Source organism: Glycine soja, chromosome 6, assembly GCF_004193775.1.
Source record: "Glycine soja cultivar W05 chromosome 6, ASM419377v2, whole genome shotgun sequence".
NCBI lineage: Eukaryota > Viridiplantae > Streptophyta > Magnoliopsida > Fabales > Fabaceae > Glycine > Glycine soja.
In genome coordinates, this window is record NC_041007.1 from 40,111,975 (window position 1) to 40,129,672 (window position 17,698).

The 17,698-nt window shown below is 33.5% G+C and overlaps 1 protein-coding gene across 2 annotated transcripts; it reads left to right on the forward strand.

Annotated features, from left to right (window-relative positions):
• Positions 1–915: 915 nt before the first annotated feature.
• Positions 916–13,716, forward strand: LOC114416937 (myosin-2-like). 2 transcript variants are annotated; one of them, XM_028381978.1, is made up of 24 exons: positions 916–1,830; positions 2,463–2,564; positions 2,666–2,809; positions 3,091–3,241; positions 3,343–3,370; positions 3,519–3,690; positions 3,834–3,897; positions 4,035–4,048; positions 4,138–4,222; positions 4,888–4,991; positions 5,099–5,234; positions 5,586–5,704; positions 6,009–6,161; positions 6,245–6,334; positions 6,994–7,071; positions 7,261–7,419; positions 8,017–8,172; positions 8,386–8,591; positions 8,666–8,801; positions 9,138–9,267; positions 9,586–9,696; positions 9,776–9,891; positions 11,402–11,617; positions 12,742–13,716. In XM_028381978.1, exons 1-24 carry the CDS (start codon positions 1,435–1,437, stop codon positions 13,201–13,203), a joined length of 3,528 nt encoding a protein of 1,175 aa, XP_028237779.1. In that variant the 5' UTR covers positions 916–1,434; the 3' UTR covers positions 13,204–13,716. The 2 variants fall into 2 exon arrangements, with proteins under 2 accessions (XP_028237779.1, XP_028237780.1); XM_028381979.1 differs by having other exon boundaries at positions 917–1,830; positions 11,405–11,617; positions 12,742–13,203.
• Positions 13,717–17,698: the final 3,982 nt, after the last annotated feature.

Below are 17,698 nucleotides of genomic sequence, written 5' to 3' on the forward strand. Positions count from 1 at the left end.
GGATAGTCAAAACAACCAAAATTGTATATTTATTTTTTTTAATTGATAAATACTAATTTATTGATTTTGTTAGAAATGTTAGGAAGAAATTGGAACCCTGACCTCTTCCTTTACCCTTCTCCCTTAAGCCTTACAATTATAATATTTTAAGGATCTAATTTACACAATTAAAATTTGAGATAACAAAATATATTTGAGATATCTAGAAGATAAAAGTGCAATTAAACTTATAATATACTATATAATTATATTAGAAAATAAGAAAAATAAAATGACACGAGTGAACATGATAGCTAGTATTTATCACTCACATGATTTGTGTGTTTTTTTTTTTAAAAGTTAATCACAAATAGAAAGAAATTTTAATATCAGGATTAGGGTCAAGATTATTTTAGAAGTACTGTAATCACTAAGAAAGAGGTAGACCTAGTTTTGTAATTTGACCCACTTCCAGCTCATTTCATTTACCCAACACATCTGTCAGCTTTATTTACTCCACACTCACTCCAACACATCCACTCTATTTTCCCTTTAAAATATTCACAAATTTCATTTTCATTAAATAAATTAATCAATGAAAGAACCATTTTTGATGCATTTTTTTATTCGTGGCTAAAATAATATCCGTTCCGCTAGCAGATCCGAACAGTTTTCTGAACGTTTCAGTACTGAATTGACACCTCTCACCTGAAAGATTTGAATTTCTGGACACACAACAGAACAGCATCATCACCTACTACCACGACAAAAAAACACAATTTCAATTTCAAATTTATCTTATTTTATTTATATTTTATTTCATTTTTTTAGAAGAACAGCATCACACAAAAAAACCAATATGAAACCATTTTCTTTCTTTCTTTTTTGAATTTTCGTTTTAAAAATCACTCAACAGAAAAAAGAGGAAAATAACAGTACAACAACGACATCGACAACAGCAATTTTCACAAATTGTTCCTGGTTTTCGTTATCTCTTGTCTCTCCCTTTTTCTATCTGTCTTAAAAGCTTTATTTCTCTCACAAACACAACACAATACCTTAACCTCTTATTCTTCTTCTTCTTGTCACTATTCAAACCTCGCAACTAACGTTCCAGTTATAGAAACCCATGTTTCAGCTCTTCGATTTGTCAAGTGCCATTGTTGATTGATTCATCCAACGAGGTTCAAATTGAATCAAATTTTCACCCACCCTTGAAGTTCTCATCGTTTTATACAACCTTTTTTTTAATCTGTTGCATAAGTTTAAGGCGGGTTAACCAATAAAGGCAGTGTTTGTGGCCTGAAATCTCAAAAGGGTGTCTTCAATTTCGCGGCTTTGGGCAATGCAGTGGCGAAACTCGAAGTGGGGGTGGTGAATTTTCAATTGGGTCGCTAATTTTGGATCAAAGTTGAGAAATTTCGGCGGTTTTCATTGGTGGGGGCGTGACCAATTATGGTGTTATCGGCTTCGCCATGTTCCTTGGCGAGAAGCTCGCTAGAGGAGATGCTCGATTCCCTTCGTCGGAGAGATGAGGAGGAGGAGAGGAAAAAGGACTCGCCGCCGGCGTTGCCCGCGAGGCCGGCCTCGCGGGCACGGCTTCCTCCGGCGCGGCGGTCGCTGCCGAACAACTTCAAGGTTAGCGGCAGCGAGCTCGCCGTCGCGCCAGAGCATGGAGCTGGGACTAACGGGGAGAATGATTTGGGGCAGAAAAGGAGAAGAAATGGTTTTGGGAGCAAGAGGGTGAATAAGGATGTGGAGTCTCCTTACGTGGAACTTTCTTCCAGTGATTCATCTGGGATGATTTGGGAATTGGAGGGTGATGATAGCGTTTCTTATTTCATCAAAAAGGTAACTGATAATTAAATTGGGAAAAATATTGATTGATTTCTGGTTTTTAAAGTTTTGAGGTGTGGTGTTGCATTATTATTAAAAGCTAAATGCATGTCCAGAAACAGTTGTTTCTAGATAAGTAACTGTTTATTTTTTGAAAGAGCTGGACAAGTTTATCAAAATGAGTGATTATTTCTCTAAATGATGTTGCATTGAAGGCTAAACATTATTTCTAGAGAAGTACTGCAATTGTTTAGTTTTTACTTTTTAAAAGACTTGAAGAATTTGATTAAAAAAAGTGATGTTTCTCTAAAATAATTTAAACCAATTGTTTTTTTTTTTAATCTTAGTTCTGTGCTTTTTTTTTTCCTCTCTCTTTTGGTTTTTGATTAATTGCTTCTCGTTCTCCGGAGCCTTTCTATTGGTTGGTTGTTTTAAAAGGTTTTTTGATTGACATGTATTGAATTTCCTTTTAAAATTTACCCTGGAAGATAAATTTTTTGTTTGTGGCTATTTGTGTACTTAAAAGTCATGAAATGAGCTTTGTATTTGTTTTTGTCTTTTAGTGATTGGTATAGACTGAGCATTGTTAATGGTATGTCATTTGCTTTTCTGTTGAATTTGCTTTCGGGTTTTGGTTGTGTCTCCAGAAGCTTCGTGTTTGGTCTAGGCAACCAAGAGGTCAGTGGGAACTAGGAACGATACAGTCAACTTCAGGAGAGGAAGCATCCATTTCACTCTCAGATGGAAATGTAAGTTTCTACTCTTTTTGTATCTTTGAGAATTGAGAGATAATGTGTGATTTTGAGTATGCAAGGTGACAGGCTGTTTGTTCGATTAACGTGTTCTCCAGGTTATGAAAGTGGTCAGATCAGAGATTCTGCCAGCTAATCCTGATGTTTTGGAGGGTGCGGATGATCTTAATAAACTTTGTTATTTGAACGAGCCATCGGTTCTTCACAATCTGAAGTTAAGATATTCTCAAGGAATGATTTATGTATGTATGCCTGCTCTGGCTTTTTCTTTTGAGTACTGCTATATCCTCTTACAATATCTTCATAATAATCCTAATATATAAAGGAAGTATTAATTATTAAATGAAAAGTAAATGCATTTAATGTCTTGAAAACATAAAATACATTCTCATTACTTTCCTTATATAGTAAGTCAGAGGATTAATAGGAAGGTGTTGCAAGTGGGTTGTGAATTATTCTTTCCTTTTACTTGGATGATCATCTATATGCTCTCATGTGCTGCTTGTGTTTTCTGTGTGTGTAGAGTAAAGCAGGGCCAATTTTAATTGCACTCAATCCTTTCAAAGATCTTCAAACATATGGAAATGATTCTGTCTCAGCTTATAGGCAGAGAATTATTGATAGTCCTCATGTTTATGCTGTGGCAGATACGGCTTATAACAAGGTGATAAGAGGTGAATGAAATTCTCCCTTTCTCTTCCCTTCTTTGCAATCTTTGCATTCTACTTGAATGAGACATTTATAAAGGTTTTCTTTTTCTTTTTGTATCTTACAGATGAAGTAAATCAGTCCATTATCATAAGGTCAGCTCCTTACTGCATTTATGGGCTACATTTTGTGCATGACACTTAATATATGTTCCTAAACCAATATCATTGGATTTTCATAGTAGTAATAAGATACATTCACTGGTGTGCTTGTTAATAATCATTGTTAGAAATTTGTTCGCAGTGGCGAGAGTGGATCTGGGAAAACAGAAACAGCTAAAATTGCATTGCAGTACTTAGCTGCTCTTGGTGGTGGTGGAAGTTGTGCGATAGAAAATGAATTTCTTCAGATAAATCGTATACTAGAAGCTTTTGGGAATGCAAAAACATCTAGGAATAACAACTCTAGCAGATTTGTGAGTTTATGCTTTTCCCCCAGTATAATGAAACTTGTTCTTGCTATTGTTTTATTATTGATTATTGAAGGCTAGGCAGCACCTTTTTGGACCATGTTTAAAGGGTGAACAGTTTAATTGATATACATTTTAATTTGGTGCAGGGAAAGTTGATTGAAGTTCATTTCAGCTCCATGGGTAAAATATGTGGGGCTAAAATTCAAACCTGTAAGCTTTTTCAGACTATATATGTTATACAACAAATGTTTTTCTTTATGATCTCCATTTCTGTTGCATTTACTGAGTTGGCTTATTTTCATGGCTTTGTGTTTGTCATATGCCAACCCATATGCTAACTGGAACAGTAATGTTAGAAAAGGTAATTTGTGATTCTTTATTCGAGCTAAGAGTGGAATTGTTATGTTTGATTTTTGTCACTTCTGAAATAATCATGTCTGTTGTGAGCAGTCTAGAGTTGTTCAACTGGCCAATGGTGAGAGATCATATCACATATTTTATCAACTTTGTACTGGATCTTCATCTGGTCTTAAAGGTATATTTTCTAAGCAATCTATCAATTTGTTTGTATACATGTATACTTTTACATCACATAATCATTTCTTGTATGACATATTTGTTTTTCTATGTATGTGTTCTTTGCAATGTGTTGAAATGAAATGACATGTTAAAAGAAGAAAGAAATGAAATGAGAAAATCATAGTGAAGAAGCCCGCTCTTCTGTTCCTTCTGAAAGAATTGAAGTAATTTTTATCCCAAAAGTTCTCTGCTTGTGGTATCTTTTTTTTTTTTTTTTTTGAGTTTTACTTACCCTTATGTTACCATAGTGACAGTTGGCATGCTTATATCATAAGAACAATCCCCATCATTGGATTTTATCCTGTTTAGATACAACAGGATTATTCTATAAAAAAGCAACTATAAAATTAAGTCAGAAATCTAAGTTTTTATCTTTGTTTGGGGACCATCTATTTAAAATGTAAATGCAGAGTTTGATCCTTGCAATCTTATGAGTATATCTCTTCTGCACTTTCTGAATTCTGTAAACTAATTTTATACAGACATTTAGTTTTAATACACAGTAATTGGCATCAATTTCTGCCTTTAAAGTTACATTATCTTTGCAGTGTGTTTTCTTGATTGAACATAATTGAATTTGCAAATATTTTGACTCATGTAAAATTATTCTCTTTTCCTCAGAGAGACTGAATCTTAGAGCAGTCAGTGAATATAAATATCTAGTTCAGAGTGACTGCACGTTAATTGATGGTGTCAATGATGCTAACAACTTTCATCAGCTGATGGTATATCACTTGACAGTTAGTTTGGTTTACAATAAACTCTTTAACTTTGTTTTTGACCTCCCAAGATCTCATGTCATTTCCCCCCTGTGGCGTCTGCAATTTCCTAGAAAGCGCTGGATACTGTTCAAATTTGTAAAGAAGATCAAGAGATGATCTTTAAGATGCTCGCTGCAATACTATGGCTGGGAAATATATCATTCCAAGTAGACAGTGAAAATCACATTGAGGTTGTTGATGATGAAGGTAAGATTCAGAGTATATAGCAGTAGCATGCCTTTTGATGGACTATTTCCTCCTTAGGCTGTTTGTGTATGTTAATTTAGTGTCATTGAGTTCTCAAAGCAAACTGAGACTCACCTGGCTTCTTTGCAATGCGGTATACAGTACAGAAATAATATATATATATATATATATATATATATATATATATATATATATATATATATATATATATATATATATATATTATTGTGTCATAAAGGAATTTCTAGCAGTTCAATTTGACTGACTGAAATAGTAACTCTCTAGATGGTATATATGAAATTTCACTTACAACTTATGAGTAAATTGAATTTATCTAATTCTTTTTTTCAGCTGTAACCAGTACTGCCCAGCTGATGGGTTGCAGTTCCCAGGAATTAATGACAGCATTATGTACCCTTAAAACTCAATTTGACGAGGATACTATTGCCAAAAATTTGGCATTGAGGCAGGTGTGTTTATTATTTGAACATTTCATCGTTCTATTCTCTATGACTCAAAATGCTCTATTTTCAATATATATGTGTGGGTGGGGAATGGTATTAAGTGAGAGTGTGAGAAGTGAAAGGGGTTAATCTTGACCATACATCCATATATTGATGGTTGATTTTTTTTTTTAATGTTAAATCTAATCTTAAACCTTCCATTTTGGTTGTATGGTCATTGGTCACGACTCAAGAATCAAGATTAGCTCCTCTTACATTCTCACTTGATGTACTTTCATGTATGTTTATCTTTCTCACATTATTTGTTCAGGCAACTGAAAGAAGAGATGCAATTGCAAAATTCATCTATGCAAGCTTGTTTGACTGGCTTGTAGAACAAGTTAACAAGTCACTTGAAGTGGGTAAACCACATACTGGGAAATCCATAAGTATCCTTGATATTTATGGGTTTCAGACTTTCCAGGTGTGGAATTTGTATTAATGTGTTTATTTATGCTTCAAAGAATGTTTCATACGTACTAATAGTTTCTTGTATCACTTTTTCAGAAAAACAGCTTTGAACAGTTTTATATAAATTATGCCAATGAGAGGATTCAACAACATTTTAATCGGCATCTATTTAAACTTGAGCAGGAGGTCAGTAACCATGTTAAATGTTAATATTGCTGGGTATTTTGATGCCAATTGCCTTTAATTTGAATGAAATAGTGTAATATACAAATACAATAAAGCCTTATCCCACTAGGTGATGTCAGCTACATGGATCACATGATGCCATTCAGCACGGTTAACACCAAAGTTTCAGAAATATTATTGAGCCTTATTAGTGTAATATAATGAATTTTGTTGCTGCACATCATGTCTTTTAAGAATATGATATTACTGTGAATTCCTTGAAATTTCTTTCTTTACATTTAAATTTTTAATACTTCTATATTCTTTTGAAAAGAACAGATTTGGCCAAGACTTCCGTAAATTATTGTCAAATACTAATGCAAATAAGAACATATTTTGAACAGTGTAATTGGTATAATAGTTAAACATGTTGGCTCTGTAGTTGAAATACATTCATGGTTCTTAAATAGTGGTATGCTTTGTAAAAATTATAGTTTAATCAAAGGGCACATTTCAAAGAGTTAAAGTTGTTTCATACTATTGTTCTCAGAGTTGAAAAAGAATGCATTGAGAAAAGGTACTATTTTTTCTCATGCATAAGATTATCATCATATGCTAAGTGTGTATTCTTCACTAGGTTGATATTCATAACAAAAATTTTGCAATTTTAATTTTATCAGGACTATGAATTGGATGGTGTTGATTGGACTAAGGTAGATTTTGAGGATAATGAAGGGTGCTTGGATCTTTTTGAGAAGGTACTTATTTGATTTGGTTTTCTTAATGTTTTTGAGTTACTCCACTTTCTTGGGAAATTGGCCATTGTTATGGTTGTAGTTTTATTTGTGTCTACTTCCGGACACTTTGTTCAGGTCCCATTGTGGCTGTGCTCACAGCATTCTCTATTATTGGTGTAGTCAATATGTTCTCTGTTGCAAAATGTGCAGAAACCTCACGGTCTATTCTCTTTATTGGATGAGGAGTCAAATTTAGCCAAGGCTTCTGATTTAACATTTGCCAACAAACTTAGGCACCACCTGGGTGCTAATCCTTGCTTCAAAGGAGAAAGAGGCAGAGCTTTCCGTGTTCGTCATTATGCAGGGGAGGTTAGTTCTGGCTCATCATTTAGGGAGTTTTGGAAGTTTATTCTAACGAAATCTATTTCTTTTTAATTTTATATCTGAATTAGTACTTCAATTTACTTGTTTAAATTTTGCTTTCTTTTCCTCAAGATAGCATGTAAAAGACTAGAGTACAATGTATGGATTGTAGAAACCACAGTTTTAAGCTCTTGTATAATCTGGAGTGTAATCTTATCCAGCATGCGATTTGCAAAAGATCTCTGACCTCAGTCTCTGAATATGATCATTTAGTTGTTTCTAAACATTGTGTTTTGCTTTCTTCCTAATTCCTACTTCCTACCTTATAAGAAGTTTGATTTCTTTCTTTTCCTGCAATATAGTAACATGTCTAAATATTTGGTCCGTTACTTTACTTACTAGAAACAGTTTGATACAAATGTCATTCATATGCTATGCATACAATTATTCGTCTGACAAATGTTTTAAATCTGGACCTTGTATTGTTAAGTATTTGTGAGTAAATCCTTTCTAATTTTCTGTCTGAGCCACCTTTGGGTAGACTATGTATCATGGAAACCAATTTTGTTTGATGCACATTACTAACATCTGGATCTCTATCAGGTTCTGTATGATACAAATGACTTTCTGGAAAAAAATAGAGACACGTTGTCTTCTGATTCCATTCAATTCCTGTCATCCTGTAACTGTGAACTGCTGCAATTGCTTTCCAAAATGTTTAACCAGTCTCAAAAGCAGAGTGTTGCAACAAAGTTCAAGGTGATTTTGTAGCATTTCTTGAGATTCCCGAGCTTCATTAAGATTTCAAAAGAAATGATTATGACTTGTTATGGGAGATTTGAACATGATGATGGAAATGAACTATATTCTGAAAATTACATTATTGAATAAACATAGTACGGAAAGTATACAAAGAAATAATTGAAATGCGTATATTGAGGGAAATAAATCTAACTAGTTTCATACTTTTAGGTTCAATTGTTCAAGTTGATGCAGCAGTTGGAGAGCACCACACCTCACTTTATTCGCTGCATAAAGCCAAATAGTAAGGATCTTCCTGGAATTTTTGATGAAGGCCTTGTCCTACAACAGCTCAGGTGTTGTGAAGTTCTAGAAGTTGTTAGACTTTCAAGGGCTGGATATCCTATTCGAATGGGCCATCAAGAGTTTTCCAGAAGGTAATTGAGAAACTTCCCATGGTTTTTAGATTATCTTGAGTGATGGGCTGATTTCTGTTCCTTAATGTATCTAGGTATGGGTTTCTGCTTTCTGAGGCCAACGTATCGCAAGATCCATTGAGCATCTCGGTTGCTGTTTTGCAAAAATTTTATATCCCTTATGAAATGTACCATGTTGGCTACACCAAATTGTATCTTCGAGCAGGGCAGGTATATGTCTAAAGTCCAAGTTTTCTGTGCAGGGGTAGAAGTCATACTTTATACTTTTTGTTTTCTTCCACTGCTTCTTGTTGGTTGGATTTATAACTACCTCTCCTTAGTTTGGCATTGGAATCATATTTCATGTTCAATTGCACTTTGAAGAGCTGTATGCCACTCAAAGTTTATCAACCATTTGTTTTTGCTAAATTATTATTTTCTGGTACATAAGTTAGTATCTTGTTTTTGAACCATGAATCTTTTGCGTAGCAGAATTTTAAATTATATTATGTTTTGGTTGAGTTTACATTGTGGTCTCTCTGACTTAGTTATTCTTGTGTTTTGTAGATTGATGCACTGGAGAATAAGAGAAAACAGGTTTTTCAGGGAATACTTGAGATTCAAAAATGCTTCCGTGGTCATCAAGCTCGTGGTTATTTCTGTGAACTTAAGAATGGAATGACAACATTACAATCATGTACAGCCAGTAACTATATAATTTTCATTTGGAGCTGAAGTATCAATTATTGTAGGCATTATGCACATTTTTCTTCATTTTAATGAAGATTTGTGAAGTAAATGTTTTCATAAAAATATAATGATAAATGAAATCTCAGTGCAATTTGGCTGGTACTTCCAAAATATTATTCAAAAACCTAATTGATGCTCTTTGAATTAAGAACTTTAGATGCCTAAATCAATGACTCAAATCATAAAATTTTCACAGCCTCTCAGGTGCTTATTTATAACCTTAGTTCTACTTTGTTTTTAAATTGCTATTTTTGTTGCATTGCAGTTATTCGTGGAGAAAATACAAGAAGGAGATATGGTGTTATGGTGAAGTCTTCAATAACAATTTATTCTAGAAAACTGGAGGAGATCCATGCAATCATACTATTACAATCTGGTTAGAATGATTCTGCTTTCTGTCAAAAGTTATTGGAGATGATGTTGATTTTCTTATCATCTGTTTCCTTTTCTTGCAGTAATTCGAGGTTGGCTGGTAAGAAGGGATGCTAGTCATGTAAATAGGTCTAAGAGATATCCTGAAAATGCTAAACCTAGGCGAAAGTCCTTTATGAAGATAACACCAGAAGTAAAGGTATTTTGCTGTGAACTTACATTAGTCTTGTTTTCTCCATGTCTTAGTTTAGATATCTCCATCTATGTGGTTATTTTTCAGTTGTATTACGTTAAAATGTAATTTTTCCCGTTCTTATTAATTCTCTCAGACGAAAACTTGTGATGATTTAGAGTTCGAAATCTAAATTCATGCAATTTTCTGTAAGTTTGAAATCAAGTACTTTAATACTCCACTGAGCATTCCATACCGCATGATGTAGGACTTAGACACCCCATAATACCCAAGTCCCAATCATATTCAGTTCATTTTAACCCACCAACCACTACTATTTCTTAGGCAAGTGTCTATGGGTGAGGGAAATTGGGATTACCAATGTTTTTTTAATGTATAAAAACAAGTTATACCTGTTTAAGATTCCTGTGATTGGTATGCACTGATTAAAATTAGCAAGAATGTATATTAGCAATGTTTGCTTAGCACATAAATTCTTTGATATTATGGGAGACACGAGAGTCACTTTTCGAGGGACACTTTTCAAATAACCAATTTGAAATTATGCCTGAGATGTCAACCATGGAGTTGATATACCTTTCGAGGGATTGGGTGCAAAGACATTGGAGGAAATTAAAAGATCTAAACATGTTTGCCATTGACTTAGAAAAGATTTATGATAGGGAGTCTTGTGGAAGGCATGGGAGAATAGGGGAGTTCGAGTTGCTTACATTCAGGCCATATGTCGCCAATGATATGTATGATGAGGTTAAACCAACATGCACACACACATGGTGTGGCCATGGAGGATTTCCCTATAACTATAGGTTTATACCAATGGTTAACCCTGTGCCTTATTCCTTTTATTTTGGTTTTGAATGTTCTTATTCATCATACCTAGGAGCTTGCGACCCAGTGCATGCTTTTTGCACATGATATATTTCTAATGGTAGAGTTGAGAGATTTGATTGATGGTAAACTAGAGTTATGGGGGAAGCTTAGGAATCACTTGGTTTCCATTTAAGTAGAAATAAAATGGAGTATACAGAATGCTTGTTCAATATCATACACACTAGCATTGGCTGAGGTAAAAATTGGAGATAATATGTCCCAAGTCACACAGTTTAGTTATCTTGGATTTATCAAACAAATGACAGAGGAAAAGAGATGCAAATCATAGGATTCTGAATAGGGTGGATTAATTTAGTTTATATATATATATATATATATATATATATATATATATATTTTGGCACACAAATATGTTCTAAAAATATAAGTTCCTTTGAGCAAACTAGAGAAAGTTATGATTCAATTGTCTATAATAAATTTATAAATTTTCCCCTTAAGGAAGATTAAAAAACAAAGTTCGTTGTTTCCAGCTTTCACTGGTAAACAGCCAGATATAAAAATATTATGTCTTTGTTGTTGGTAATTGTTCTAACTATCATTTAAACCTTTTAGCTGAATGCTACCAAAAACTATTTTCATGGTGTGTTTCAAAACATAACAAACCCCACCCTCATTCTTGATTTAGCAGGACTTGTCCAAAGAGCCGGTTCAGAATCTGCTTTCAGCTTTAGCAGGACTCCAAAGGCGGGTTGACAAGGCTGATGCAATTGTGGAGCAAAAGGAAGAAGAAAATACTGAATTGAGGGAACAGCTAAGACAATCTGAGAGGAAGAGGATAGAATATGAGACAAAAATGAAATCAATGGAGGAGGCTTGGCAAAAACAGATGGCATCTTTGCAAGTAAGTTTTCAGTTCAGACTTCAGACAAATATTCAATTTTTGACATATGCATGTTATTGTAATGGATCATGGATGTAGTTCATTGGTCTGATAAAAAATTTTGACCAGTATATTAGTTTATTCTCGTGTAGTCTACATGAACAGTTTCATCCTATTTTGATAATAACCTTGGGAGAGAATCACACCCCAAAAAATAGTCATTGTAATTGAAGAGACCTAAGCCTTTCAAATCCCATGCTAGAATCCCATACTTCTGATATGGGACTCAACTCCCATATCAATTGGATCCTAACATTCCCTCAATTGAATAGCCAAATAACTTTTTATCAGAAAAAAACAAACCGAACTTCAATCACTTGTATCAGTTTTCTGAAAGAATTTTGATATCAAGTGGGGTTTAGCTTTGGGCCATGTTTTGTTGAGGGAGAGAAATAGAGTAGATGGAAATATAAGAGAGATAATTTGAAAAAGGAGAAATAGAGTAGAAATAAAATGATATGTTGTGTTGTCTGGTTTAAGAGGAATAGGTGAGAAAAGAGTAGAAATAATACTGAAAAGTTGTTTAGTATAGATGAGATAGGGATGGGAAAATTAAACAGATACACAAAAAGCCAATTTTTTGTCTCAAAAAATTGATTATTTTTGCCTAAATATAGCCTGATAACCAAAGAAAATTGTTTTTTTATTCCTAGAAATCAATTTCTCCACCCCCCCCCCCCCCCCCCCCACCTTCCCCCAACCAATAAATCCATTTCTTTTGTCTAAAAATCAATTTTTTCCCCAAAGAATTGTTCTTTTGACATAAAAAATCAATTTTACTGCAACTGGAAAGAGAAATTTTATGCTATGGGCCACCCAATTTGTAACTTTACTCTCTCCAAAATCATCGCAACCAAACTCGCATGCTTCATTTTCGTCTTCTGTCAATTAATTCTGTCTTGCAAAGCAAATACAGCCTTGAATTTGTCATTGCTATTAAGAAAAAAGTGTTCCTGATAAGTTAACGAGTCTGTTGGTTTTCTAATCTGCCACAATTTTTATGTCCTTTTTACAAGTCATATGCACAAGGGTTTCATATCCAACTTAGAATTCTATAAAAGACTCTGATTTCTTTTTCAATGCAGATGAGTCTTGTTGCTGCTAGAAAGAGCCTTGCTCCTGAGAATGCTACAGTTCAGCCTGTAAGACGTGATTTTGTGTTGCCTCGTGGTTATGATTCTGAAGATGCTACTTCCATGGGATCTCAAACACCTGGTGGGAGCACACCAATGCTTTCTGGTAGTCTATCTGTCTCTGATGCTGGGAGACAGGTCAATGGTACTTTGACCACAGTTGGCAATCTGATGAAGGAATTCGAGCAGCAAAGACAGAACTTTGATGATGAAGTAAAAGCTTTGAATGAGGTTAAACCGGAGCAGTCTGCCAATATGAATTCCTTTGAAGAACTTCGGAAACTTAAACAGAAATTTGAGGGATGGAAGAATCAATACAAGGTTAGATTACGCGAGACTAAAACAAGGCTTTATAAATCAGAAACGGAAAAAAGTCGGCGATCATGGTGGGGGAAGTTCAGCTCAAAAGCATAATGGTATTCAGTTTTTAAACTCATTTGCTGAGAATAGTAATGCCGAAGAATCAGAAAAATTGGCAAAATGATTGTTGTCATGAACTGTTGTCCTTTTCGAGCTGTTGTTTCTATATCTCGCTGGAGCACTTATTAAAAGTGTTACCAATTTACTCATTGGTGAAGGGAAAGAAATTGTATATCTACCAATTTTGTTACATGTGGAAGTATGATAGGTTGTGCATAGTTGTAGACTCGTAAGATCGCACAGTTATATTGATTAGTCAATAGTTTGCTTTTGTATATCTTTTCACTTTCTTTTTTGTGGGGTGAAAAACAGTAATGGCTCATGTATATTCTATTGATGTGATCTAAATCTCAGTCTGAAGATATTAAAAAGTAAGTTTTAATATCTTCAATGCTAAGGGAAATTTTTTTTCTGGCTGTTATGTTTGTGTCTATGACAACAGTTTTCTCTTGGTGTATTGGTTAAACAGATAATTGTTCAGTTAATAGAGATCTATATCTTTTCGCACGTGCATGTTGATCTTGGAATAATACATATTTTCCCACATAATATTGTCTGTAATTCCATGCGACTCAAATAGATGTATTTAGTAAATGTGTGCATCTGGCTTTATCCTTCTGTAGTCTATAACAGCAAGACCAATCCCATCTCTGCCGTTTGGTGGTGACAATCGATATTCAATTAATTCAAAAGATTATTTGGATGGGGAAAATTATTCTAAATACTTAAGTTTCAGGTTTTTTTTTCTTTTATATATACAAAGGTCATTGGGGGCACAAGTGAAAAAAATAAATCAGTCTTACAGAGGTGTTATTTTTGTTTGGCTAAAAATGTTTTTCGTCCACATAACATTGAAATTGTTGATTTTTGGTTTAGGCAATGTTTGGACATCTAAACCTAAGATGTTGAATTTTTACATTGATTATATATATAACTCATGTACTGTGATATTTTTACATTCTTTAACCATAACTGATGTAAAATATGACATTTGTCTAAACCAATATAAAAATACACATGTTTGAATATCTGAAACTTGTCCCAGGCAAAAAAAAAAAAAACACATTTCAATTTTACCAAGATGAAAAATGTATTAGAAATTTTGTAGGAATGGATTTTGAACAAAATTTTCTGGTATGGAAAAAAATAAAAAAGTCTATGGCACTAAAATTAAACTAGGTTCTTGATGATCAAATAAAATTGTAAATACCCTCCTTTTCATACTACTCTTTCTATATATTATCAAATGATTCAAAAAAACAAAAAATTGAATATGAAATTTACAATATCATGCTATTATTACTTATAAAATATATTTTAAAACATTTAAAAAAAGTTATTTTTGAACAATACATTTTTGGCGTTTTTAATTGTTTCGTTAAATTGATATAACCATTATTACTATCAAAAGCTAGAATAATTATCAATATGTCAATGATCCAAGTAGAACTATCACTCCCCTTTCTTGAGAGATGCAAATATTACCGTCTTTCCTATGTTAAAATTTACGCTTTTCTCCCATGATGCAAAACCCTAAATATGAATAAGATTATGAATACATACATGATATACAAATACATACATAATATTTGATAGAGACTGTTTCTATGAGAATTATTTTTGAGTTAGATAGGATTACTATGTATTTTTTCCAAATATTTAATATAAATTTAAACTCAAAATCATTGATTAATCACTACTATAAAATATATATTCAATATCGCCAATTTAACATCGATTAAAAGAAAAACTGATGTTAAAATTTTCGCAATGGCATTTTCATAAATAAAGGGATAACATTAACATCGATTTTTTGAAAAACCGATGTTACTAGCAAAAAAAACCGATGTTCATATAAAAAACTCAACATCGGTTTTTCAAAAACCGGTTTTCAAAAAATCAATGTTAAGTTTCTGATAGCAACATCGTTTTCATAAAACCGATGTTGTAGAATGCGTTGATAACGTTAGTTTTGTTTAATGTCTTTTATAAAAAAATCTCTGGCGCCTAAACCTTCAAGCTTTCTCATTGTGCAACCTTAGTCCCTCGAACCTTTTCTTACTCTCACTCTTGTGGTGCTGAAACCACTGTCGACACTCTCACTTTGGGTCTCACTCTTGCTCTCGGTTTGGGTCTCATTGTTACTTTTACTCTCGGTCTCTTTATGACGGCAAAAACCTCTAGTATGTTTTTCTCTTGAAGCTTTGTGCATTATGTGTATCTTCCTCCTTCTACACCGTAGGAGAAGCTTTTCAGATTTTTGGAGTCTCTGATTGTGGTTGTGTTGATTGTTCAACTTGATTGGTAGTAGGTGATGATGGTTGAACAATTTTGATAAATTAACTTTTGTTGCGGTTGTTATAAGAAACTGTGAGGGTGTTACATTATGTCTAAAATTAACATGGGTGTTATTTGTGAGGATGTTTTGTTTTGGCGTGATTTTTGGTGCATGGGAAGATGTTGGTGTAGGTAGAAAGTAAGTAGAAAAGGTAATTGGGATTGATGTATATTGTGTTGGGTATATTCTCGAACAGTTGGAGGGTATATTCTTGAACAGTTGTGAGGGTCATATATTGGGCATAATAGTGCTTGATTGCAATGAGTAGATGGTGAAGTAGCGAAAAATCTATTATTTTAGAGCTATTGAAGCTTTGTAGATATATGTTTTGATTTTGCTTGTAAGGTTCCACATCTCTTTGTCTTCATGGGTGGATTTACAGCTGCTCGTTGATTTGTGTCATGGGTGCAATTGTTAGGGTGGGATGATTCTATTGTGGTTTATGTGCTACTATATAGTAGGCACTTATTTTGTACTTCATTATGTGTCAGACTAAACATGGAAGAAGTTTAGTATGTTTGTTAATAATATTTAGTTTTGACTTTTGCAAAAAAAGTATAATGATTACGGGTCAGTGTAATATATTTGTTAATCATGTTGCTTCTAATTCCTCTGGAAAAATATGTTTGACCATGTTGTTGTCAATTTGGTACAACTGAACCCCATGAATCGAAATATGCAATGGATCGAAAAGCTATAATACCAATAATAATTGCTTCACAAATTAATTGAAAGCACAAGCGTCACACCTTCCGCTATATAGGGCCTTCTCTCTTTGTCTATATGATTCTCTGTTTTAGTAACCACTTTACTTTATTAGAAGCAATGTACATCACACAACAAAGCTATAAAACTAATTATAATGAGAAAGAGATGTATGTGTTGCACAAGTAGCTGTTGTGCCTTCTACCTCATACTCCTCTTATCTACCATATATATATATAGATAGATAGATAGTAGAACAAAATATGTATCATAGAGCCAGTGGTTCATGTGGATCCTGCCACTAGGAAAGCTGATGGTCCCCACATAAATAAATTAAGAACGTATTTAAGGATTGTCGCTCGAGACAAGGTGGATGTTACTTTTGTGAACTGGAAACAAGTGCTTGTAGCTTAGAAGGATTTGATTTGGAAGAACATTCAGATATTTGAATTAAATGTTGAATGTTATTGTAATTGGTTGTACTAAAAATCTAAAATTGTTATTGACTAATTATTAAATATATATTTTTTTGTATTGTAGGCTAAATTTGATATTCCAGAAACGTCCGATCAAAGGATGAAAAAGAAAATCCTTCTAATAGTAGGAGAGCGATGGAGACAATTTAAGTCGAATTTGACCTCTAAATGGGCTTTGACAGAAGACAAGGAAGGAGACGATGATAAAATATGTGAAAAGTACGGTATAAGCAAAAAGAAGTTGAACCTTTTTTGTCAAAGCCGTAGAGACCCTTCATGGGAGGTTAGTTGATTTTCATTGTTTTTTTGAAATTCATATTTAGGCATTATTTTCAAGCGTATTAGAAGAAAAACAAAAGAAACGATTGGAGGAAGCAACCTAATCCAGCAACATTGAAATTATTGTTGATCTTCCATCTCCCATTAGATGACACGTGAAGTGGAAGATGACTTGCATGAAAAGATCAAGTCAAATGTTGTCTGAGGCGACACAAGAAATTACAGATAGGATTGTAAGTTATTTTTTTATATCAATGGTAATTTTTTATAATAATAATAATAATAGGCTATAATCTGAATTTGAATATTTTGTTGATGGTAAGATTACCAAGAATAACACTCAGCACATGGAAGCTTGGTCAATTATGGACGTTTCACGGGATTCAGCCAATTGTCTGGATCGTGGGATATCATTGAGAAATAGGAATATGTGTTATCAAAAGATTTCCTGTCATTCTTTCTAGTATGGAATGAGTCAATCATCCACTTTGGTATCTTATTGAACAAAAATGGTGATATTGTTCCTCCATTGATCAAGAATTTCAATTTTTGGGAAGTATCTTGGTCATCCAATAATGGCAACATGATAGAAAGAATGTCCATTGTTTGTGTTTGTTCAATTGTTGATTAGGCAAAATGTCTACTATTGTCACTACCAAGAACTTCATTTTATCTCTCTATCACATTAGAA

Coding starts and splice junctions, on each gene's coding strand:
- LOC114416937 (XM_028381978.1), top strand. CDS start 1,435: ATGGTGTTATCGGCTTCGCCATGTTCCTTGGCGAGAAGCTCGCTAGAG. Junction 1,831..2,462: donor TTTCTTATTTCATCAAAAAG/GTAACTGATAAT, acceptor TTGTGTCTCCAG/AAGCTTCGTGTTTGGTCTAG. Junction 8,173..8,385: donor GTGTTGCAACAAAGTTCAAG/GTGATTTTGTAG, acceptor TCATACTTTTAG/GTTCAATTGTTCAAGTTGAT.